This window comes from Sebastes umbrosus, chromosome 1 (assembly GCF_015220745.1).
Source record: "Sebastes umbrosus isolate fSebUmb1 chromosome 1, fSebUmb1.pri, whole genome shotgun sequence".
Classification (NCBI taxonomy): domain Eukaryota; kingdom Metazoa; phylum Chordata; class Actinopteri; order Perciformes; family Sebastidae; genus Sebastes; species Sebastes umbrosus.
Genome location: NC_051269.1, coordinates 33,128,250 through 33,152,863, shown reverse-complemented (window position 1 = coordinate 33,152,863; position 24,614 = coordinate 33,128,250). Strand labels below are relative to the sequence as shown.

Below are 24,614 nucleotides of genomic sequence, written 5' to 3'. Positions count from 1 at the left end.
ACATTTTTATCATATTTGCTCAAAGTTACCAAATGCAGCTTTAAAGCCCCCATGTTGTCGAGCATCCACCCTGCAGACGTATCCTTGAGGAAGATGCTATTTGTCTTTCAGCTCTGGTCTGCAGTCTGACCTCCCTGTGAAAGCTTTATAACTTTTTCTCTACAAGACTCAATGAAGTCTAACATTTATGCATTAAAGTTAATGCTAGTTAATTCAAGAAAAAGAACAAAAGTGGATGTTTTTTTGCCCATTTCAGATGTTTGACATTCACCTGTAAATTTCTAATAATGCATTAAACTAGAGGTAGGAGTTTTAAAAGTACATAATGTGTCTCCACCGCTCTGAGAAATGCACCAAATCCATTAGCTGTGTGTGCATCCTGTTCTATAAAAAGAAGTTTTGACGTAAATTGAGAGCCACAATGCCCCTTTCTCCTGTTTGAAAGCTCTCACCCCCCGGTGTGCTGTCTGCCGATGTTACCGGCGGACAACCTGCTGACTGGATGTCATATCTCTACCTCCACAAACTCTTCCCCACTGAGACGTGATACACAGATTGGCACTAATTGCTGGCCTGTTTGCACTCCCACATACAAACACACAGACACACACACACACACTGTCCTCTCTCTCACACACAAATATTTACTTTCAGATGAGAGCCGCCGTTGCATCTCTGTAATAGCCAGAAACATGTAGAGAAGATAAATGCACCCTTGTGTGTCTCAACTTTATTTTGTTTTAGGACTCCTTGCCAGCGCAGTGTGTGCATGTGTTCTTTGAAAAGCTTGAAAAGGTCTTACATTATTCCATTTTTAGGTCTTAACAAGTATGACAGTTTAAATCCAATTACCAGAGGTCTTATATTTCATCATGCACTTTAAGGTTTCTCTTGTGCTGTCCAATTTTTGTTCTTAATCGGAGAGTTTGCATCTGCAGTTCTATATCTGCTAGTTGAACTAGTGTCCCCCTGACATCCTCTAATTATTCTCCTTCTGTCCTTTTTCCTGTGCTGCCCATGCAGCTTGTTTAATGTCTGATTATTTGAAAAAACTGGATACTTTTTCACCTTTGTTTTATTACTTTGTTCTTTTAATTGGTCTTCAATGTATAATAGCATTAAAAAAAGTTCCTTAACAGTCTTGAAATGGGCTGTAACCTATTGGAATCTAAGGTAGCCTATATGTAGTTATATAAGTAACTACATGTTCCAAATTCATATCAGCAATGCCAGAAAATGTCAGCACAACAGATAGATCATATGGTTTCAAGCAGTCCTGTATGCTGATTTTAACCAGTTTTTTAGATTCCATCCAATTTCTGAATCGCCCTGATGTCCTACTACACTGAACAGGTTAAAAAATGCTGAGAATTATATGCAAATGCAATCTATTCCAGGTCTGATGTACACTGTGATATACACAGCATTCACCCTAGTCCTGTTTCCTTGTAGATGGGCCTAGAACATGAAGAAGAGAAGATGGAGATCAAGAGACAGGTGTCAGAGTTGACCCTCTCCCTGCAGGAGCGCGAGTCCCAGATTAGCAGCCTGCAGGCTGCACGTCTTGCCCTGGAGAGCCAGCTGCAGCAGGCAAAGACTGAGCTGGAGGAGACCACCGCCGAGGCTGAGGAGGAGATCGACGCCCTCAGGGTAAAACAAACACATATGTGTGTGTGCAATTAGTCGCTCAGGTGCACATACATTTAGAACAAAAATATTCAGATGTAGGCAATCTGTATTGTGCACGCAGTCTGAAAGAAAGGCCAGGTTATGTTTTCAGTCTAATTTAAATATGCAATACATCATTCTTCATAATTTCATCAGTTAGACGTGGTTGTATTTTTTAATTCGTTTTCTCGTCCTTCTCACAGAATCACAGAGATGAAATTCAGCGCAAGTTTGATGCCTTGAGAGACAGCTGCTCAGTAAGTGCTATCGCAGCCTTTTGTCTTTGCTTTCAGCAGCAGCAGCAGAACAATCTCCACAAGACATTTGAATATATGGTGATTCATGTGCAACTTAAAACATTGTGTTCCACTGAATCAAGTCTTTGGCAAGGAAGCACGGCTTGCATTCATAGGGCATTCTCCAACTTTGCCCAACACTTGAGTTCATACAATACATACATACATATTTTTTACACAAACATATTTACTGTAAATAAAAAGATGACATGAATACAAAACCTTCAACAAATCACCTCCTTCAAATTTCAAATAAAAATATTTAAGGGCTCTTTCACAAGACATTGTCCGTTTATCTAGTCCGAATCAGAGCGAAATTTATTCTTTTGGTTTGCTTTTAATTAAGTCTGGAAAATCTTTTTTGTCCCAAGAGCTGCCACTTCTACGCAGGGAATCACAGACTTCGAAATATTGCTGTCAAAGTTTTTTCACTTTGACTCGGCACTGATCCACTGTACGCACGAATCCCTTCTCCTCCAGTTTATCTCGAATTACTTTATAAAAGTCACTATTTTTGCAGACTTTATTTAGCATATTTCTTAAAAATATCTGTTCACCTCCATAAGCAAGGCTACAACTTCTACCTGTTTGTGTCGCCTCAGGTGATCACTGACCTGGAGGAGCAGCTGACGCAGCTGAGTCAGGAGAATGCCGAGTTGAACCGCCAGAACTTCTACCTGTCCAAACAGCTTGACGAAGCGTCAGATGAGAGGGAGGACCAGCTGCAGCTCAGCCAGGAAGTGGACAGGCTGAGGAGGGAGGTGGCTGACCGCGAGATGCACCTCAACAACCAGAAACAGGTAACACAAACACAAATGCTTGAAAGCTCTTGAACATAATTAACTATATGGGTACTGTTGAGTCATTTGGTCACCTGCAGCTCAGAAAGATCTAAAAGAAAAACTCCAAATTGTCCAAAACAGAGCCGCCAGATTAGCTCTCCATTATACAATGCCCACAGATTCAAATGCACAGTAATCTCTCATGGCTTCCTGTAGAGAATAGATTACAATCCAGTCTTCTGATCTTCTTCAGGAGTGTCTTAAAAAGACAAGAAATCACAGGATTTTACTGACCAAATGTTCATCAGTAGAGAACATAAGTATCTAACAAGACAGGCCAGTTTAGGATATCTGTTACCACCTAGACAGACTCAAATCTACTGTAATTTACAGGATGGAACTCTTTACCAAATCATGTTACTATAACAAATACCAGAGCCACTTTCAAGAAAGCATTAAAAGCAAATTTAATGCAATTAACTGCGTGAACAAACAGAAAATTATTCTTCTGGCATGATGCTGATGTTTTTTTGTTTGTGGTGTCTAAAGGTTTTAAATATGCATACCTCGCTGCATGGAATGTACTGGCATAATTTTTACGTAAGGTAATGTGAGGACAGGGATTTTTGGTATGTAATGTGATGTTTGAATGTGCATCATTGTTTGTAATTTCTGTGTCGGACCCCAGGAAGACAGGCAGACGTCATAGCGTCCTTATAAACTAAACTGTATAAAGTTAAAGATATTCAGCCTGTTCTGATTCCCAGGGCGTTTAATACCAAGGCTTTGGCACGGCCATCTGCGTTTGGTACCGCCCCTTTAGCGCCGGTTTGAAACACAGCGAGCGTTCCATTGACTATAATGTAAACCCATCCGCGGCAACAGTAAACGCTCCGAGAAAGTGCGCCGGTTTGTGTCCAATGTTCTCAACACTCACTGTTATTTTTATTTTTTTTAAGTTATTTTTTTGGGGACATTTTCCATTTTTATTGGGAGGACAGTGGATAGAGTCTTGGAAAGGGGGGAGAGAGAGAGAGTGGATGCGGAAAGGGCCACAGGCCGGATTCGAACCCGGGCCGCCGCAGTCAGGACCAAGCCTTGATACATGGACGCCCACACTCACTGTTATTTTAACGGTAGTTCAGTGTCATTTTCGCTCTACAAATGTATTTGTTTTAAGCCCAACCATGTAGTTCTTTCCTAAACTTAACAATATTGGTTTTGATGCTGAAAATAAAGTGAAGCCAAAGCAGCGGTATGTGCCGAGTTGGGATGAGAACATGTTGATATTGTATCAAGTCAAGTTGTGTTTTTAACCGTATTCATCCTGATGTTCCAGACCAAAGATGTGATGCATCATATCATTAAGCCTAATAATACTGAGACTGTGTGCTGTCACTTAAAATGCAGGCGAGACAACAATCATGTGGTTTCGCCCAAAAGCTGTGAAAGATGTTCTCTCTTCAGTTTTGCTTGTTTATCCTCCCAGAACATTGAGACACTGAAGACCACATGCAGCATGCTGGAAGAGCAGGTGGTCGAGCTGGAGTCCCTGAATGACGAGTTGCTGGAGAAGGAGAGGCAGTGGGAGGCTTGGAGAGGAGCCCTGGAGGATGAAAAAAGCCAAGCCGAGAGACGCACCAGAGACCTGCAGAGACTGTTGGACAATGAGAAGCAGAACAGGTAACATACAAACATTACTCACACTGTGTTATTATGAATGAGAATGACCATATATACATTATAATGTATATCTATTGTAAGGCTTGTTATTGTGCCGTTCACAGGCTGCGTGCAGACCAGCGCAGCTCTGAATCTCGCCAGGCCGTGGAGCTGGCAGTCAAAGAGCACAAGGCTGAGATAATGGCCTTACAGCAGGCCTTGAAGGAGCAGAGACTGAAGGCTGAAAGTCTGTCTGATACTGTGAGTCACAAGTGTTTTTGTGTCGTACTTATGATCTAACTTTAAAGGTGCTATTGATAACATTGATAACATTCAGCCACTAGATGTCACACCTTGTAAGAAGCCTTGTTAGAAGTGTGAATCAAACGTCCGATATCTTCTACAGAGATAAACAACACATTCATTTTAGACCCGCCAACATTTTTTAAATGATTAATTCACAATCATCTTTTCTTTTTTTTAGGAAAATACATTTTTTTCGGCACCTTTCTAAAAGCTCTGCGGATGAATTACTCTAAAAAGATTATTCGTCTACATAAAAATGTTATCGATAGACCTTTAACCCCATCTTCAGTCCGCTAAGTGAAAAAAACTCATTTTAATTCTGAGCGAGAAGATCCACTCTGTGTTTGTGGAGGTGAATTCAACCTTCAGTTATAACACTTTAACATGTACTCACATGTTCTTACAGCTCAATGATCTGGAGAAGAAGCACGCCATGCTGGAGATGAACGCCCGCAGCTTACAACAGAAACTGGAGACAGAGAGAGAGCTGAAACAGAGGCTGATGGAAGAGGTAGAAAGTGAAATGCAACCACATAAACACACACCTGTTTTTATTAAATTTAAATTACATTACATACATCAAGAAAATAATCTTTTTCTTTTTTTTTTATTGTGAGGTCTTAGCGCTTACAAATATCATCAATTTAATTTGAACAAAGTCCATAGATTTTTAGGCATTGGTGATTAAATAATATCAAAATATGTATCTTCCAAATTAATTTTATTGACATGAATCTGTTTGAAACAGCACAATATTTTATTGCAAATGAATTTGACTGGTAAAATCTCAGTAGAAATACTCAAACCAGCCCATCTGGCACCAACAACCGTGCCACGTTCAAAGACACTTCAATCACCTTTTTTTCCTCACTGTGATGCTTGTTTTGAACTTCAGCAGATCGTCTCGACCATGTCTACATGCCTTAATGCATTGAGTTGTTGCCATGCGATGGGCTGATTAGATGTTTGTGTTAACGAGCAGTTGAAGAGGTGTAATCCTATACAGTGTATATATATATATAAACTGGAAAAACAAAGTTCGGAAACTTGTGTTTGGTCAATTATTTCTCTGTTGTTACAATGCTAATTGGCATTGTATTTTACATCATTGGAAAGCCTGTTTATTTACCTTCGCAATGATGCCCAACTTGTAAGGATCATGCATTTGTGGGATGAGCAGCACAGCTGATTATGTGGGTAGCGCCCAAGAAAAATTTGCCAAAATGCTCTGCCAATGGTAAACAGTGTATTCTCCTGTTGGTGTTGACTCTTGTTTTGAGTTGTTTGGTGGATTGGATGATTGAACTCTCTATCAGTAACAAGGAACAAACAAGACATATTGGCTATTTTACACTTTATTCATTTAATACACCGTCAGGAGCCTCAGTAGCGGTGGAAGATCCATACGCAGCCACAACAGCCTGGCACCTCCTCCTCATGCTGGTCACCAACCTGGTCACATGTTGCTGTGGGATGGCGTTCCATTCCTCAACCAGGATTCGTTGCAGGTCAGCCAACGTGGTTGTGTTGGTCACTCTAACACGTACAGCACGCCCAAGCTGATCCCACAAGTGTTGAATTGGGTTGAGGTGTGGACTCTTGGCAGGCCGTTCCATTCTCTCTACTCCCACATTGTGGAGGTAGTCTGTGATAACCCTGGCTCTGTGGGGGCGAGCGTTGTCATCTTGGAGGATGAAGTTAGGTGCCAGATTGTGGAGATATGGGATTGCCACTGGCTGCAGAATCTCATCCGATATCTCACTGCATTGAGATAGCCTTCAATGATGACAAGCCTTGTTTTGCCAGTGAGGGAGATGCCGCCCCACACCATGACACTGCCCCCACCAAAAGCTGTTACTCCATCGGTGCAACGGTCAGCATAGCGTTCTCCGCATCGTCTCCATACTTTGACCCTGCCATCCAACTTTCGCAGACAGAACCTGGACTCATCACTGAACATGACATTCCCCCACATGTTCAGGTTCCATTGTCTGTGTTGTCGACACCAGCGCAAACGGGCCTGACGGTGAAGGGCAGTCATTGCAGGCTTCCTGGTAGCCTTATGAGAATACACTGTTTACCATTGGCAGAGCATTTTGGCAAATTTTTCTTGGGCGCTACCCACATAATCAGCTGTGCTGCTCATCCCACAAATGCATGATCTTTACAAGTTGGACATCATTGCGAAGGTAAATAAACAGGCTTTCCAACGATGTAAAATACAATGCCAATTAGCATTGTAACAACAGAGAAATAATCGACCAAACACAAGTTTCCGAACTTTGTTTTTCCAGTATATATATATAGGGTTAACCGTGTAACCTATATATACACATAGAGTATGTATACACTGTATATTGCCATAGATGGTACAATGAATGAATTTACTCATGACTCAATGATGGGGCCTTTTGTATGAATAAGTGACGCCTATTGAAACCAGTGGGCAACCTCCGGTTCTGAGAAGTGAAGTCCATGCGGAAGTGCATTAAACTTGCATTCTCTCTAATAGCCAGCAGGGGGCGACTTCTCTGGTTGCAAAAAGAAGTCTGATTGTACAGAAGTCTATGAGAAAATGAGCCTACTTCTCACTTAATTTATTACCTCAGTAAACATGAGTTTATGGTCTCAGTCGCTAGTTTCAAGTCTTCTTCAATACAGCATGATGTTCATTTAGTAAATTATGGTCCCATTTTGAGTAAAATAGACCATAAAGCAGGATATGCTTTGGACCTTATGAACGCTTATCAAAGTTTTCTATCACTATACATCTTTAGAATGAAAGAAAAACTACTACAGGTCAAATGCTTACTCGTTGAAAATTGTTTAAATTAGTCCAAAAGAGAGCTGGGGAACTTACAGTATTACTATTCTCCTGCCCACCACATTGCTATGATACAATTCAGAGTCTAGGGTGTTGGGATATGTAGTGTTTGTCTACATCCAGTCAGGAGTAGGTACTAATAGACAGTTTAGAATATATGTTGCAATTTTGCAACTGTGGGCCTCAGAGGGTTTTAAACAGTTGGCTAAAAATGGTCTTCCGATTGGGACATCTGTTTGAGACACATCTCCTCTTAACCGAGTTAATTATATTTGCCACAATTCTGAAATGTGTCTGCTTTTGAATCTGATTTCCTACTTTAAATATCTGCGTGTCCCCACAGCAAGGGAAGCTGCAGCAGCAGATGGACCTCCAGAAGAGCCACATATTCCGTCTGACCCAAGGCCTGCAGGACGCCCTGGACCAGACCGACATGCTCAAGACTGAGAGGACCGATCTGGAGTACCAGCTGGAGAATATACAGGTGCTCAATGCTATACCTTTGCAATCTGATGAAATACAGCGGTCTCCAGGGAGAAACAGAGTCCTAGTTAGATATTAGAAGTGTGACGGATGTTGGCAAGTAACGAGGTATCTCAGGGGGATCGAGAGGATATAGGAAATCCTAATTCATGTGTTCTCAAAGGGAATTCTTTTAATGTTGTCTTCAAAGGTATTTCCTTCTCTGATGATCTGTTTTCCTTCCTGCAGGCTGTATACTCCCATGAGAAGGTGAAGATGGAGGGGACAATCTCCCAGCAGACCAAACTCATTGATTTCCTCCAGGCCAAAATGGACCAGCCCACCAAGAAAAAGAAGGTCTGGGAAAACATTTTAAGCCATATTAGATTGATAAGTAGCCTCTATCTAAAATGATGTATGTTTTGCATAATATTAGTAACACGTTCCCTCTCTGAATAGGGTATATTCGGGCGGCGGCGGGAGGATGTAGGCACCACAACTAACGGGGCGCTGGCTCCACAGGCCCAGCCAGCAGTTCCCATGCAGTACGGTGACATGAAAATGGCTTTTGAAAAGGAGCGCTCAAGATGCGCTGATCTGGAAGAGGCTCTGCAGAAGATGAGGATAGAGCTACGATCCCTGAGAGAAGAGGGTAGGTCCCAGTGTTGGGCAGCACAGTGACTGCACCAGATATCAGACAGGCTTTATGTCTTATGGCATCCCTCAGCAGCAAGGAATGAGATGATACTCTGTAGCTTGACCTTGGCTTTTTTAAATCTTTAATTGTTGTTAACACAGAGTCAGAGAGGTGATGATTTAACTCCAGTAATCATGTTTTTTCATGAAAACTTATACCACCATAAAGTTAGGTTTGTCATTGGAGATGAGAAATGACAGCAGCTCAGGAAATCCTGTATTGTGCCTCCTCCCTTATCTGTTCCCGGACATCTTTTAACAGAGTTGCCATGGCAGCATCTTGCTCCATTACCGACATCTGCCAGCTCCTATGAGATTTATATCCGAATCTATTCGTTTTTTGATAATGGTGCCAGACATTTCCAGCTTAAAGGGATATTTAGGGTGTTTTAAAGTGGTAAGTACTTATCCATAGTCAGTGTATTACCTACAGTAGATGACGGTCGGCACGCCCCCAGTTTGGAGAAACAGACAGGAGTTACTGCACGAGAGCAAAGCGATATACTGTTGTGGACGGGGCCGGCAGCAAAACGTATTATAAACACTTAAAAGAAAGGCCCTCCTAAAAAAAATCAGTTTAAGTGTACACTATATTTAGAATATTTTCACCGGTTTACCTTGCCGTGAGACGGCTATACAGTCTGTTTCCAAAAGTGAATTGAAGCAGTAAACTATGCTCTCGCCCAAGCAACCAGATCCATTGGAAAAAAAACAGTAATTTTACATTGCAGAACACGAGTTGCTAGTTTACTGCTGCCTCGATCTGTTGGTTTTTGTTTGTATCATTGTGTGACTCTGGAGCTTTAAATGGTTAGTTTGGATTGACCAAAGTCACACAATAACACAAACAAACTAACTGATCGAGGCAGCGGTAGACCAGCAACTCCTGTGTTCTGCGAGGTATAATAACAGTTTTTTTCAATGGCGTGTGGTGGATTTAGCGAGAGCATAGATGGATACAATGGTTTCAGTTTCTTGTCGGAGAGGGCTGTCTTACGGCGAGGTAAAGCAGTGAAACTATTCTAAATATAGCGTACACTTAAAGTGATATTGATTTTTTTAGTTGAGCCTTTCTTTTAGGTGTCTAAAATACGTTTTGCTGCCGGCCTCGTCTTCAGCAGTACATTGCTTTGGTTCCGTGTGGTAACACTGACTATGGATAAGTACCTTCATACAACCACACTTCAAAACACCCAAACTATCCCTTTTAATAGCTATTTATGATCTAATATAAGGTTGTTTTATTTGTTTATGTTAACACAGCGGCTCATTTCAAAGCCCAAGAACATGTGGGTACTTCCACGCCGGCCCAGGCTCGACATCAAATCCTCATGTCAGCCATTGTCAAATCCCCCGAACATCAACCCAACCCCAGCAGCCTGCTCAACCCCTCCACCCGATGCAAGGAGACCTCCACACCTGAAGGTTAGCCACACACACACAGACTAATAAACAAACACACAGGTAAACTCAATGCTGCCCCCAGCCAATCAGCCCGAACTTGAAGGATTTGCTGTTCTGAAGCTGTACAGTGTCCCCCGTAGGAGTGTTCACCCTTATGCTATCAGTACAAATGGACTCTATGTTCCCTTATTTTGTTTGTACATGTGGTGTGTTTATGTGTGTGTTCTTTCTATGGCCTGTCTCACAAAGCAGGATTATGAAGTTGGATAACTGTACTCAGTGCATGTTAAACCTGCTCCAAACCAGGGACATGGACTGAAGTAAAAAAAACACTTTCGGTTTTATTCACTGTGCATTTATCCAGCTGACATTGTAACCCTGCTTTAGCCTGTCTCACAAAGTAAGAATAGTGGATTAGCCAGGTAGCAGTTGTTTTGATCCAAGCTTCCCACTATCACAAAGCTAAATTACCTCTTTTTTATGGGGATGATCACCATGGAAACTGAACCGTTGCTGCATATATCATAACAGCGTGGCAGGTTCAGTAGATCATATCAAAATGTGTGAACAACCCATCTCCTAAAAAATGGAAAAACAACAACATCTCTAAATACCACAGCATCAGAAATTATACTACCATAAAATAGCCCTGTATGTGAATTTTATCAGACACACATGTTTGGATAACAGTAGCCTGGCTAAGTTGAACTTGCTTCGTGACTCAGGTTCCTTCCTGTCCGTGGTCCTTTGCGTTCACATAGATATTGTTAGACTGCTCTCTCCTTTCTGTCTCTTTCCTCTTGCTCCTCACAGAAAAGAGGAGGGTCACCTTTGAAAGTAAGTTAGCAGTCACCACAGTGTGTCCCCTCACATGCATGAGCTCATCTCCATGCATGTTAAACTGCACATTAAACACCTACAAGCTCATATCATTCTGTCTTATTGTCCCGTTGTCAAGCTAACTGTAACTTGATCGAAGACTTTGTTCTTAAAGGTCAAGTTTGACGTGATGTTTTTCCCCAAGCATCATTCCTGGAGTCATGATTTAGATAGCATATGGTTGGATCGGCAGCTTTTCACCCAGAAACATTTTAATGCATCCCATGGTCATTGGCATGCATAATCTGATTCTGACTGACTATATTAGTATACTTGAGCATTGACATACCTAATATCTTAAATTAGAAATAATTCATTCATTATTCAAATTGCCCCATGCTGCTTGAAACAAAACTGAACCTCATGGACTTGTTGCTGACTTCTGAAGTGATTTTAAGCCTGAAACAAAATATTCTGGTGTCATATTTCTCTCTCAGTAACTCCTATCCCCGCCAACGTCTTCTTCCCTTTTTGCATTGCAGAGTTTGGTCGTCGCGTGAAAGAGAGAATGCATCACAACATCCCTCATCGCTTCACGGTGGGCCTCAACATGAGAGCTGCCAAGTGTGCCGTCTGCCTGGACACTGTGCATTTTGGACGACAGGCTGCCACTTGTCTAGGTTTGTATCCTGCACTGTAGCTGGTAAAAAAACTGAATGTGAAGATATTTCAGAGGACAAATTACCCCATTTTCCCATGTTTTTGTGTCTAAGTGACTAAAGGGGATAACACTTTTTAAAATTGGTCCAGTATTGAGTGAGAACGCTGTAACCTGCAGCTGCAAAACAGGCTGGAATGTAGTCCTTCGGTGCAATTACATACCATCAATGTACGTCCAATTAAAATGCTTGTTTTTGCCACTGACAGGATCTGATTGTTTTTATAAGTATCTGAAATCATTATGGAAACAAACTGAAAGCAAACTCTGAAAAAAGCTAAATATTCAGCCATGTCATCGTAAAATCTTTTAGATAACACTAAGCTACGTTTTCTGTGCTCCAACACAACAAACTCTGACAACACCGGCACTCCTCCCTCCAACTCTCACTCACGTTTCCACCGTTGTCTTCTGGCAACATGTCACCTATCGCGAGATTTCAGAAGACTTCTCCTTGAGTGAATGGTAAAAAAAAATGTTTTATTTCTCTGTAGGGTCCTTTCCATAATGTTGTCAGACACTTATAATAACAATCAGAGCCAATGTTAGTGGCAATGTTAATACAGAATAATTCATATTATGATATTCATATTTATTAATATTCATTACATTCAACCTGTAAATGTGTAAATTTAACTTAACTAATGTCTTTATTTATCTCTTTTTAAATTGTACTTGTACTAGCGTCACTTTTCAAACATAACGTTGCTACCACTGCTGTTTTCTGGTACTGCTTTTTTTATTTTATTTTTTATTTGTTATACTTTAACTACTCGAGAGAAGCCACGCGACTTTCATTGTAATAATAAAGATCATTCTGATTCTGAAACAAACGTACATTGACCCTGCTTAATTGCACTGAAGAATTACATTGCAGCCCGCTCAACACTGGACCACTTTTTTCTTGTCCCCATTACGCCAAATTTACACCAGGCAGCGGCGAAGTGCGTCTCTCTACAATAATTACGTTTTTCTGCGGCCGGGAGAGGTATTCATGTGTTTCAGGCGGGAAGAAATTCTTTGTAACATACTGTAGGTCAACTTGTCACAGGATCTGTTGAAGCTGCTGCTGAATCAAATGACCACAGCTCGCTGAGCTCGGGAGCAGCCGCAGCAGCTTTTCATAGACATTGCATGGCAGCTCGCCGCAGGCTGCACTTCACCACTGCTCTGGTGTGAATTCGGCGTTAGGATCCGTGTTGAAAAATACCCAAGTTTCCCTTTAACATTCTGATATGAACTCCCTTATTTTTTGATAAGACTGCACTTTAACCCCATATTACCCCTCTCTCTTTGTTGTATTACAGAGTGTCACACCCTGTGTCACCCTAAATGCTCACCTTGTCTTCCGGCCACCTGCGGTCTGCCAGCCGAGTACGCCACTCACTTTTCAGAGGCTCTGTGCCGAGAAAAGGCAAACTCTCCTGCACTGCAGGTCAAAGAGGCCAGTGGGCATGTTCGCTTGGAGGGATGGATGAAGCAGCCGAGGTAACCTCAGACCTCGGTACTTTACTACCATACTGACCGTATGTTTTTTTTTTTCACAGCTTTGACAGTAGTGTGTTTTGTGTGTTTGCTCATGCAGAAATGGCAAGCGTGGACAGCAGGGCTGGGAGAGGAAATATGTGGTGCTTGATGGAACCAAAGTATCCATCTATGATACTGAGCCCAGAGAAGGTCAGTACTTTTAGGATAGATATTAAACTTGACAAAACATCGCTGACCCATTCCTTAATGAGACAGTTTGTAATCATTACCTTATAGATCAATAGAGCAGTATCCAATAGAAAATCATGTGTTGTTTTTCTTCTAGACTACATAAAGATTGAGGAGGAGTTTGAGCTCTGTCTGCCTGATGGAGAGGTGACCGTTCATGGGGCTGTTGGAGCCTCTGAGCTCATCAACACCGCCAAGTCAGGTACTGGATCAATACCACCTAATCCTGCTGCCTTCAGCCTATTGTAGAATTTGAAGTGTATCATCCTTTCCCCCAAATTTTAAATTGGATCCATGTATCTAATCTATACTTTTAAATCTCAAAATACAACAAAATGTTGACAGTTCTGCTCAGCTGTGAAATTAAGCTGTTTGCCAGATAGCCAACCAGTCCGTCTTTCTGTGTGTGTGTGTGCATACGCAGACATCCCGTATGTGTTGAAGCTGGAGTCACATCCCCACACCACCTGCTGGCCAGGCCAGTCCATCTACTTCATGGCTCCCAGCTTCCCTGATAAGCAGCGCTGGGTGGCTGTACTGGAGTCTGTGGTGGCTGGTAGCCGCGGATCGAAAGACAAAGTGGATTCGGATGCTGTAAGTAGTGTGTGTGTTTGTGTGTGTTTTCTGATTGTGTCAGGCCTGATTGGATTCTCCTTTATACTAGACAAACACTTATTATGCACATTTCAAATAATAACTTTATCCGCGGGTGGCTGTATTGTTTGGTGTGAAAATTAGGTCAAATATATTGAATGGCCCCATTAAACATCAGCCAGTGCCTTCACTCCGTTTTCTCTCCCTTCCCCTTTCTTTCTCTTTCTGCATGTTCTCAACATCCACGTCTTTCTATTTGTGTGTTGTTGTCATTCGTCTTTGTTGATGTGATTATACTGTGCGTGTGTATCTCCATTCAACTCGGTTGTGTGGATCATATTATAGGCAGGTGGTTCTAAAAGACAGAAGAACCTATCCCCTCTGGTTCAGGTACAGTAAGTAGCTGCACGAACGCTTGGGCTTCAGTCGACCGACCGACTGAGCATGCAGTAGCTGCACACATCTACGCATATGCAACACTGTTCAGAGCAGGTCAACACAGCCCCGGAGCTGAGTTACTGAATATGTTCCACAGAAGTGAAAAACACACTCACACATTATTATACCAAACACTCATAAACATACATAGTGCATGGATGTGAATAGGCACTGCATCTCTGGCTTGGTGCCATATGCTATGTCATGCATGCTTCTGCAAAAGCCATGCACTGCAGTAGCCCCCTTCACTGAAACATGACAGACACATATACACACTCCTTCAGTCTGCAGGCTTCTGCTGTTGCTGTTGTGTGTGTTTATTGCTGTTTCAGGAGAACTTTCCCATCCCTCTTTCACCCTGTGATAAACGACCCTTGGAAATAATGTTACATTTTCTCTAAACTGTATGTCAGCGTTTCCAAAAAGTGTTAACCCTGCCTTGTTAATTGTCACCTGTTCAAATATGCATTTTTTTTTTGCCTTACGGCACAATACACTACATGGCCTAAAGTAAACGGACACCCACCTGAACATTACACCCATACAGCATGTGATTGCTGAACATCAAATTCAGCTTCCGTCTATGAGAGCCGGCTGTCAATCACTCGTGAACTCCGATCAAACGGTCAAACTAGGCAGCGCTGATCAAATACGAATCAATATTCTGTTACTGTAATGCCTATTTCTCTCCTCAAATGTTGTCAGAATCATCTTGTAGCGCACAGTTTAGTTGTAAAATGAGAAAGCTGGAGCACAGCCAATAGGAACGCTCTCTCTAAAATGACCTGTGATTGGCTCTCTTTTTAAAGCCTGAAAACAGAGCCACGAGGTGCAGAAGTTTAGTTTTCTCTCAGAACACTTGAATTACAATATGCTGAAAGGTTATTATGGAATTTTTGCCCAATGATGCAAAAAATATTCTGCCTACTGCAGGTTTAATGTTTCCCTTAACTTGGATTGTTGGGCCCAAACCAAGAAAAACAGCCCCCCAAGACTACACACAAGTACACAACAATATGTGGATATTAGAGTCTGCTTTTGGCCAAATAGTGTATGCATAAAGTTCCACCCTTTTTCAGCCCAATTAGTCAATTTCACACTGCAGCACTTGTGACTTCTCATAATTAGCTGTCAAGCATAAAATGGTCATCCATGCTGTGTAGCCTGAGGTAAACAGCATCCATTAAGCTTTGAACGCTGATGATAATTAAAGAAAGGTACTGCCAGTTTTCAACCATGTGTTTTAATGAATTTAACTACTTTTCGTGACTGCTGTTGTTGCTACGTGGTTATTTCTATGGCCACCCAGAAAACCTTTATATTTTGTAAAAAACTGCCAAGTAGTAAAAAGTTTCCATCAAATGTTTGGTCAATTCCTAGTGTTGTTTACCGACTCTTTGATTGGTCATTATAATTTAGATAATGTTTTTTCTTCTAGTCAAAGTTATTTTTACATTTTACCTATTTAGGTAAATAGTATTCGCCCAAACATGAAATAAATGTTATACCTTGAAAAATACTGAAATAGAATCATGTTGGCATTGAAACTCGGGTATTGTAGTAAATATCTGACAATACCTCTCCCAAATTAAAAAAAATTTTGTGTTGTCGTTGGAGAAAATATGTCAGTTAACTGGTGGGTGCAAACATCCTCAGTTTACGTGTGATTTAATGAATTAATAGCAAATGATGGATTTGCTAATTCAGATAACACAAATCTCTGTGTTGGAGTTGGTGAGGGCTCTGTGGCTGTCATCCTTGCTGGGTCAACTTTTCTTGCTCTAAAGCAATTTATTTTTTAGAAGATCTGCCTAACCTGCGCTCTCCCTCTGCTCCATGTCTCTCTCTCTTCTTCTTCTTCTGCTTCTTCTTCTTCTGCTTCTTGTCTTTGTAGAAACTTCTGGGCAATTCTCTGCTGAAGCTGGAGGGTGACGACCGTTTGGACATCAACTGCACTCTGCCTCTCACTGACCAGGTACGAGGACAAAAAACCTACGGATGCACGATATATATCAGGCCGGGAATTTATATTATGTATTATTTCGTTAATGAAATGAAGCCAAATTGCTTTTATTGACTTAAATGAACAGTGTGTAGGATTTAGTGGCATCTAGTGATGAGGATGCAGATTGCAACCAACTGAAAACTCCTCTGCTCTGCCAATAAATTCCTTTAAGTGCGACACACTGTTCCTTTAACAAGTGCAGCATATACACACTCCAATACAGTAGGTGGCGTTATGCACCTTTAAAGTTGGTTTGCGATCCGCCAATAAACACATTTTGAGTATACACTGATTTGACAGATTAAGTCAAAGCAGTTAATTTGAGTGTTTAGGCAAAATGCTCTATAAAAGCCAAAGTATGTTAAAATAAGTATGAAAAAATAAATTTGAAGAGTCAACAGGAACATAATGAAGCTTATGTTTTTGCTGTGATTGGCGTTTAGTTAACACTCTCATCCAGAGTAACTTAAAATCAGTGTCCTTCCAGTTAGACAGTCTTTCTGACTGCTACACAGTTCTGCTGCATGTTTCACTTGTTAAGCTCTCATGATCTACCTCATCCTTTCCCTCAGATCGTGTTGGTCGGCTCTGAGGAGGGTTTGTATGCTCTAAACGTCATAAAGAACTCTTTGACCCACATCCCCGGGCTGACCTCCGTCTTCCAGATCCAGATCCTGAAGGAGCTCGATAAGCTGCTGATGATCACTGGTCAGTACATGACAATAAATGGAGGCTATTATACTCAATATATTATCCTCGTTATATTACCAGATCATTTATTTAACTATGCAATAAAGAGTTAAATAAATGTTATACGGTTATAATAATTTTTAATTTTCAAGTAGTTTTTATTTTATTTTATTTTTGACTTTTTTATTTCATTTTAGTTTAATTTTAGTTCGTTTTCAGAGTGCTAGCTTTAGTTTAGTTACAGTTTTTCAGAAATGTTTAGTTTTATTTTTATATATTTTGTTTTAGTTTAGTTTATGTCTCAGAAGTATGAAGCTACATATACATACAAAATGCATGGTTGGAGAACTGTATAGGAGTGGCTATTATGTTTAATGTTCAATCTTGGCGCTACTTTATTGAAGCAATTGCAGCATAACTTCATCTCCTGGAAGGTCCGTTCAATTTCTGTGGTTTAATGTCACGAGAGTTGATGGAAATTCATGTCTCCTTTTATTCGGTTGTGATATATTAAAACTAAAAAACTGAAATAAATTTCCTTTCTTTTTCGTTTAATTTGTATAGTTTTTAATCAGCAATATAGTTTCAGTTTAGTTTTAGATTTTCTTAAAGTTTATAGTTTTTATTTAGTTCCAGCTTACTAACAATGTTTTTTACTGCTTATTTTCATTTTAGTTTACTTTAATATATAACCGATCATTTATTACAAACACCTGCAGTGTAGATTATAGACACACAACTAAATAAAATGGGACCTAGAGGGTAAATCAAGTTTTTACTGCCTCCCTAATAAGTCAGATAATCCTTACATGTAAATGTACTGTAACATATCGGATCATGTGGTGTTATCCAGGAGAGGAGAGGGCCTTGTGTCTGGTGGAGATCAAGAAGGTGAAACAGTCTTTGTCGCAGTCCCATCTCCCGGCTCAGCCCGACCTCAACCCCTTCATCTTTGAGACAGTGAAGGGATGCCACCTCTTCTCCTCTGGAAAGGTGGGTTACATTGTTGTTGTCACTTTCACAGAGCAAAAAATCCTCCTAGTTAGACTCTTATTTAGTCAGAGTTAATGAGCTGAACATCAATAGCAAAGCAGTGTGCTGTCTGATTGCAGATATTTACCGCCGCCCTGATTGCAGTGTTGCTCTTTCTTTACAGATTGATAATGGGACCTGTATCTGCGCTGCTATGCCCAATAAGATTACAATTCTGCGACATAATGAAAGCCTGAACAAGTTCTGCATCAGAAAGGTGAGTGGGCCTCGGAAGACGGAGAGGGAAATGATAATATCATGAAGGAAAGGCAGTGTTCTGTAGCAAAGTAGATGTTTTGCTCGAGGGAGTTTGAGAAGGTGTTGAACTTGTGTTTATATTTGCAGGAGATTGAGACATCAGAGCCCTGCAGCTGCATCCACTTCACTGGCTACAGTATCATTATCGGCACCAACAAGTTCTACGAGATTGAGATGAAGCAGTATGTGCTGGAAGGTAGGTCACCCACCGCTGTGATTTATTCATGGTAGGCGAAAATAATATTTTCTGTCAACCAGATGGTGTTCTAACAATTTTGGATTTTTATCATTTTGAGATTTCAACATTCACACCTGAACGAGCGGACTGATTTCTCTCTACAGAGTTCCTGGATCAAAACGACGTGACGCTAGCTTCGGCTGTCTTCGCCGCGTCCTCCCACAGCTTCCCCATCTCCATCATCCAGGTCACCACGGCTCCACAGAAAGACGAATACCTGCTCTGTTTCCATGGTTAGACACTTATTTTCCGCCCGTGTTGGCACACATGTACAGCAAGTTGTGTATGCAGTCGAGCATGTTAACACATAAACAAGTAATGGAGCCAAAAATTTAAGTTTATGTGTGACAATCTGCATTTATTCTAATAGGAGATTCTTTTTCTTATGATGTTATGATATGTTAACATTTACAAATAGGCAGTTTTGTGTGATACCTGGATTTTTTTTTCTTGCAGAGTTTGGTGTGTTTGTGGATGCGTATGGTCGCAGGAGTAGAAGTGAAGATATCAAATGGAGCCGTCTGCCTCTCTCGTTTGGTTAGTCCGAATTTCACTTAACTTCGTCTTTTTTCCTTTAATGGTCAATGTATGTTTTGCGATGTGATTTTAAGTGGATGTTTTGTTTCTTCAGCCTATAGAGAACCCTACCTGTTTGTGACCTACTTCAACTCTCTGGACGTTATTGAAATTCAGGGACACGCTGCTCTGGGGTAAGATCGCCTTCTGCTCTGTTGTCAGTACCAGTTCATCAGTTAGGGTTTACCCTAATTAGTTTCTCCCAGTTGCATCATCATCATCATTTTGTGGGTCTTTACTGAGTGTTATTGCATATTGTAGTGACTGAATTGTTAATTTCCCCATTACTGCCAGGGCTCAGTAAACACCTCGACAAGAATCATCCATTTCAGTCACTACCTTGAGTGTCTGATGTTCTTATCTCTTTCCAGGCCCCACTCATATGCACACCTGGATATCCCAAACCCACGCTACCTTGGCCCAGCCATCTCCTCTGGAGCCATCTACCTGGCCTCTTCCTACCAGAACAAACTGCGGGTCATTTGCTGCAAGGGCAACCTGGTCCAGAGCCATGAAGGCGTAGATGACCTGCAGCGAAACGGCTCCGGACGCAGGTGAGGACGCTATTTATTAATTAAACCTGCTTCAGGTCACACTTAAAGGGGAACACCACCTAAATTAACAGTTCTAATATGTTATTTCCACGGCCTAGGAAAGTTCAATCAATATTTGTGAACATGAGCTGCTCTCTCTCTCTAAGCCAGAAACCAGAGAGTCTCAAACTTGAGATGTCATAGGGTATAAAGTCTGGAGCTGCTCCATAGACAATGAACAGGAGACTGATTTTATGGAGTCACATAATGTTTGTTTTCTTTTTTTATACTCAAATGAGTTTTATTCTGTTGTAGTGCTCTCAGTTGTGAAACAGAGAGTGTTCCCATATACTCCGAACATTCCCCTGGGTGCTCTCAAGCTGTGTCCAAATTTGCATACTATGCACTACATACCCAATATGTGTAAAATCGTTCAACATACTTCTGTGTGAATAAATAGCAGCATGTATCTTTTTGGACGCACCGAGCTGTAATTTAGGTCGTCACTTCCTCGGGGCCTCCTGGCCGGTTGGAGATGTGTAACCATGGTAACCCGTGCCAACCTTATGTGATCATCACCAGCGTTATCTATAACATCTTTGTCTATAGAGCAGTTGATAAAATCATTTGGGAGAGAGTTGTTCATGTTACAAATATTTTTGGACTGTCTTAGACCGTAGGAATAACAGGTATGAATTTAGCAAATGGGCGTAGTTCCCCTTTAACTGTCTGTTCATTAACTAATTACACTAATCTCTGTTTTGGGGTATTAGTTTGGTGACAGTTTTTTTTTTTATCCACAACAATCTTTCTCTTTCCTGTCTTTATAAAGTCACAACACATTTTGAGCTGTAACACATTTTTTAAATAAGATGCCTGCAGTACAATTATTAGTTACTGGGTCTCATGATCAGAGGTATCGACCCTCAATAATTGTTTTTGTACTGACCGAAATGTGCCTGTAGAACTTAGTGTTTTACATTTGACATCAAATGTGTGGTCACATTGATAATCTTATTTTTTTTATTAGATATGTATTGGTCGTGTCTTGAAGGTAACCTGCAAATTCTTGCAAAAACTCTCAGGAGACTCGCTGCCCGACGACCTACAGTATCCTAACCTTATCTATTCAAGGGCAATGCCTAACCATAACCAGCTCTCGAGAGTTTCCCAACTCGTGGGTTACCTTCTGGACACGACCAATAGGTACCTAAATCAATACATTGACAGTTTTAGTTTATTTTAGTTCTTATTTATTATCTTATTATCTTATTTTAAGTTCTTGTGTGACTGTTTAGTTCACATTTGAGAACTTTGGGGGGTTTTTTGTTAAGAAAAAAAAATGCTTCAAGATTATTTTTTTTTGTTCTCAGAGTTAAAGAAAAAAATATAATTTGGGTATTTGCACCAAAACTTTATTATATTAACACTAGTATCGAAATACCTTCGACTTTGTAGTTTATATAATGGTACTGTACGTGGAGTACCAATCTAATGTGGCAAATAAATGCATTTAATACTCAAATACACATTAATATAAAATAAATATATTAATAAATTAACAGAATGCAAAAATAAGATGCAACCCCATAACTCTGTATTCACTCTGTATTTAATTGGCCAATCAGGGACATCCCATAAAGGTTTGATTGACACCTGCGTTATTTACATATTGATGAATAAATTATGTCGTGCTTTCATTTGTCTATTGAAGGGAAATACAACAGGTGACCACCAATGAGTTCTGGAGGAACAATAAATAAATCCTGCAGATGGAAAATAAATCTTTTGTTAAAAGTAAAAGATAAGATGTGTGTTTTATTTGTTTAATTAATTATTTCTCAGTTTTAACTTGAGCATCTTACCTACAGTATTCATTCATTATTTATTTTTTGGTGTGGTTTGGTCCTCGCTATGCAGAGACTATAGAGTAGGAGCACTCCTTTATTCCATGCACACTGGTGTTGTTGAAGGATCAATGGGACTAGCTGGCACTGCTGGGCACAGGTTGGCATCCACAGGTGGTGGTGGTGAAATTGTGGCCTTTTATGTTTAATCTGGTTTTGAAACAGGAGCGTAATACTTTCATTTTGCTCTTTACAGGAGGAGGAGTTCATTTTTTATCTGTAACAAATCCTGAGACATGTCTTTTTAAATTGAAATTGCTTTTTAAAATGCCTCCTGCCAAATGTAGAAAGAAAATTGTTGAATAAAGGCTGACTTCTGACTGACACTGGTCTATTACAATTTAAATCTCGCTGAGCCTTTATTATTACTCACTGTGCTGATTTAGAAAACTGGTTTTGCTCTCTAGTTGTTGTTGTCAGCCTGTGACTCTATTTCCATTTAGAAAATGAAATCATGTAGAAGGGTTCAGTCTTTTCAAACCATGAATAGCAACGAGCTACAGCTTTTCAAATGAGCTTGATTGTGAGTCCACCATCCTCACCACATCTGTGGAGCAACCTGTGCCAAGCGAAGCCCATGACCCGAGAAACAAAATACCTTTGACCAACACCCCCCCTACCCGTCTTTGTGCCGCCATTCCTCCCTAACAGCCCTAACAAGCGCGGGCCTCCTTCCTACAATGAGCACATCTCTAAAAGGCTGGCAGCCAACCCCCTAGTTCACGGAGACCCCGGCACACCTCACCGCTACAGAGAGGCTCGCACAGAGTTTCGCCGGGACAAGTCCCCCAGCCGTCCACTGGAGAGAGAGAAGTCTCCCGGCAGGATGCTGGAGAGTCGAATCGCCGGGTCTCCGGGCAGGGCCATGGCCGACCCCCGGCTAGAACGCTCCCCGGGCAGGGCCATGGCAGACCCTCGAATGGATCGCTCTCCCGGCCGGATGATGGACGTTCGTAGGGAAAGGTCCCCCGGACGATTCGAAGAGCGCCAAAGGCTTCATACCGGCTCTGGTCGCACGCCCATAAACCCTGTTAACAAGGTTTGTCAATCATTTCTGTTGATTTTTTACCAGAGGTTTGGACTCAAGTGACATGACTTGGTTCTCAAGTAACAAATTTGATGACTTTAGACTTGACAAAATTAAAAAAGACTTGAAATTCGACCTGGACTTTAACACCAATGCAGTCGTGGAAAAGAGAGTGAGCGGAGGGGTACTCAGTTGGTTGCAATCTGCAAACACACCACTAGATGCCACTAAACCCTACACACTGTACCTTTAACATCAGCATGTTAGTCAAAGACACGTTAGCGTGGCTGTAGACTTTTGGTATTTTATATGATTGTATGTTTTGGTTCAGATTTTAATTTAACATATTTCAAATTATTATAACAATCTAAGTGGGAGTCCATGCATGTGTATGTATTAACCTGACTTTATATTTTTGCATTATCCTACAGGTATGGGACCAATCATCTGTTTGAGAGACAGCAAAGCCTCACACCCAGCACGGACAGAGAAATGCATCTTTGGAAAGGGAACAACGGAGGGAACAGTGAGAACCAGTGAGAGTGTCACCAATTCATGATGAAACACTGCCACACATCAGTTTTGCCTGACATCTAAGCTGACAAACCCACAGAGAAAAACACATGTAGCCATCAGAAACAGAGAAAGAGAACGAGAGAAATAAATAGATGTCAAACAGAATCAGGTTATTTTTCTCAATGAGCTGACCCGAGTCGATAAAGGTCAACAAAATGCCATATTTAACAACTTTTTGAGCAGGTTTTTTTGCGATGTATTTGAGTATGCACCCTCTATACTCCGAGAAGGGATTAATAACACGATTAGATTTCTTCTTCAAAAACAAAATCTGGGATATATGAGCTCTCAACTTTAGACCTGACTCGTGGGTTTTGCTAGTTAACTCCAGACAGTAGTGAATAGATAAGCACAGCCGTAGCAACTTGATCTCTCAAGTCAATGCCTGAATATTTACAAAGTCGGTCACTAGTGAAAATGGCAGAGGTTCACTCTGAATAGTATTAAAACAACTTGTCTCCTTTCCAGCTCTGTCCACAGTAGCCACAGATCAGGGCAGGAGAGTACCGAACATCTGATAGCATTTCTGGCTCCAGCGCTGCGCTGACACGTCAACACACAATCATTATCAGCTAATTACAATCAAAAAACTTAGGTTGGTTAGCGGTGACGGGACTCGGCTGGAGCACAAACAAATCTCAATAAGTACCTGAGCCCTCCCTGCCCTGTAGATCCACACACCACATGATTATCCGCCCTCGGATAGGTCGACTCTAAAAAAAAAAAACTGCACTACCCACAATCCCCAGCAGGACTTTCTAATCTCTTCAGAACGCTATCTGACTGTAAATAGACAAGACATAATTTTATATATATTGAGAAGGAATTCCAAGGCTGGATAAGCCATGTCTATTTTTGTTAAAGAAAAAAGTGATTACGTGTCCTCTTGAATGTCCGATGAGTATTCTTTTAATATGTCCAAACATCCTTTATCAAGTGAGTGATTGTATCTGGATCCAACTCGTGTATGCACTTCCATCTGTCAAAAGGCAAAACCTCAGTGCTGAACTAAATGACAGGAGGGGGGGAAAAAAGATCATGTTTGAAGCTTACAACATAGTACTTGAGCATTTCTTTTTGTACAATGTCCCTTATATTGTATATATAACCCCAAAATTGTTCAAGGTGAAGATGAAAATAATATGTTTTCTTTCCTGATTCGTAAATGGCATGGATATGTATATCTGAAATGAAACGGAGTGTTGTCTTCTGCTTCTGCCTCATTTGGGTTATATTTTTATTCCACGATTTAACAACGAAGCACGTGAATAACATCTCCTTTCTTTTAACTATTACCTATTTGCACAGTAAATTCATCGAAGTATAATTAAATCTCTTCTTCTCCTCTTTTATTAAGGCACTCTTGGCAAGTTAAAGAGCCAGTCCG

General features: G+C 40.9%; 1 protein-coding gene across 4 annotated transcripts in view; it reads left to right on the top strand.

Annotated features, from left to right (window-relative positions):
• The window catches only part of cita (citron rho-interacting serine/threonine kinase a), a 55,629-nt gene extending 31,519 nt beyond the window's left edge, over nucleotides 1-24,110 (top strand). For 2 of the 4 annotated variants that reach the window (XM_037776775.1, XM_037776767.1), the window contains exons 23-48: nucleotides 1,453-1,650; nucleotides 1,872-1,925; nucleotides 2,567-2,764; nucleotides 4,236-4,429; nucleotides 4,534-4,669; nucleotides 5,121-5,225; nucleotides 7,882-8,022; nucleotides 8,250-8,357; nucleotides 8,460-8,652; nucleotides 9,960-10,121; nucleotides 11,462-11,599; nucleotides 12,945-13,125; nucleotides 13,223-13,314; nucleotides 13,451-13,555; nucleotides 13,778-13,947; nucleotides 16,280-16,360; nucleotides 16,963-17,098; nucleotides 17,934-18,073; nucleotides 18,237-18,329; nucleotides 18,458-18,566; nucleotides 18,713-18,841; nucleotides 19,065-19,145; nucleotides 19,240-19,318; nucleotides 19,556-19,738; nucleotides 22,276-22,663; nucleotides 23,083-24,110. In XM_037776775.1, coding sequence (XP_037632703.1) covers nucleotides 1,453-1,650; nucleotides 1,872-1,925; nucleotides 2,567-2,764; nucleotides 4,236-4,429; nucleotides 4,534-4,669; nucleotides 5,121-5,225; nucleotides 7,882-8,022; nucleotides 8,250-8,357; nucleotides 8,460-8,652; nucleotides 9,960-10,121; nucleotides 11,462-11,599; nucleotides 12,945-13,125; nucleotides 13,223-13,314; nucleotides 13,451-13,555; nucleotides 13,778-13,947; nucleotides 16,280-16,360; nucleotides 16,963-17,098; nucleotides 17,934-18,073; nucleotides 18,237-18,329; nucleotides 18,458-18,566; nucleotides 18,713-18,841; nucleotides 19,065-19,145; nucleotides 19,240-19,318; nucleotides 19,556-19,738; nucleotides 22,276-22,663; nucleotides 23,083-23,106 — 3,618 coding nt within the window. In that variant the 3' untranslated portion in view covers nucleotides 23,107-24,110. Of the gene's footprint in view, nucleotides 1-1,452; nucleotides 1,651-1,871; nucleotides 1,926-2,566; nucleotides 2,765-4,235; nucleotides 4,430-4,533; nucleotides 4,670-5,120; nucleotides 5,226-7,881; nucleotides 8,023-8,249; nucleotides 8,358-8,459; nucleotides 8,653-9,959; nucleotides 10,122-10,913; nucleotides 10,938-11,461; nucleotides 11,600-12,944; nucleotides 13,126-13,222; nucleotides 13,315-13,450; nucleotides 13,556-13,777; nucleotides 13,948-14,292; nucleotides 14,338-16,279; nucleotides 16,361-16,962; nucleotides 17,099-17,933; nucleotides 18,074-18,236; nucleotides 18,330-18,457; nucleotides 18,567-18,712; nucleotides 18,842-19,064; nucleotides 19,146-19,239; nucleotides 19,319-19,555; nucleotides 19,739-22,275; nucleotides 22,664-23,082 lie in introns of all 4 variants that reach the window. The other 2 variants (XM_037776747.1, XM_037776757.1) reach the window with 2 other exon arrangements.
• The last annotated feature ends 504 nt before the right edge of the window (nucleotides 24,111-24,614 follow it).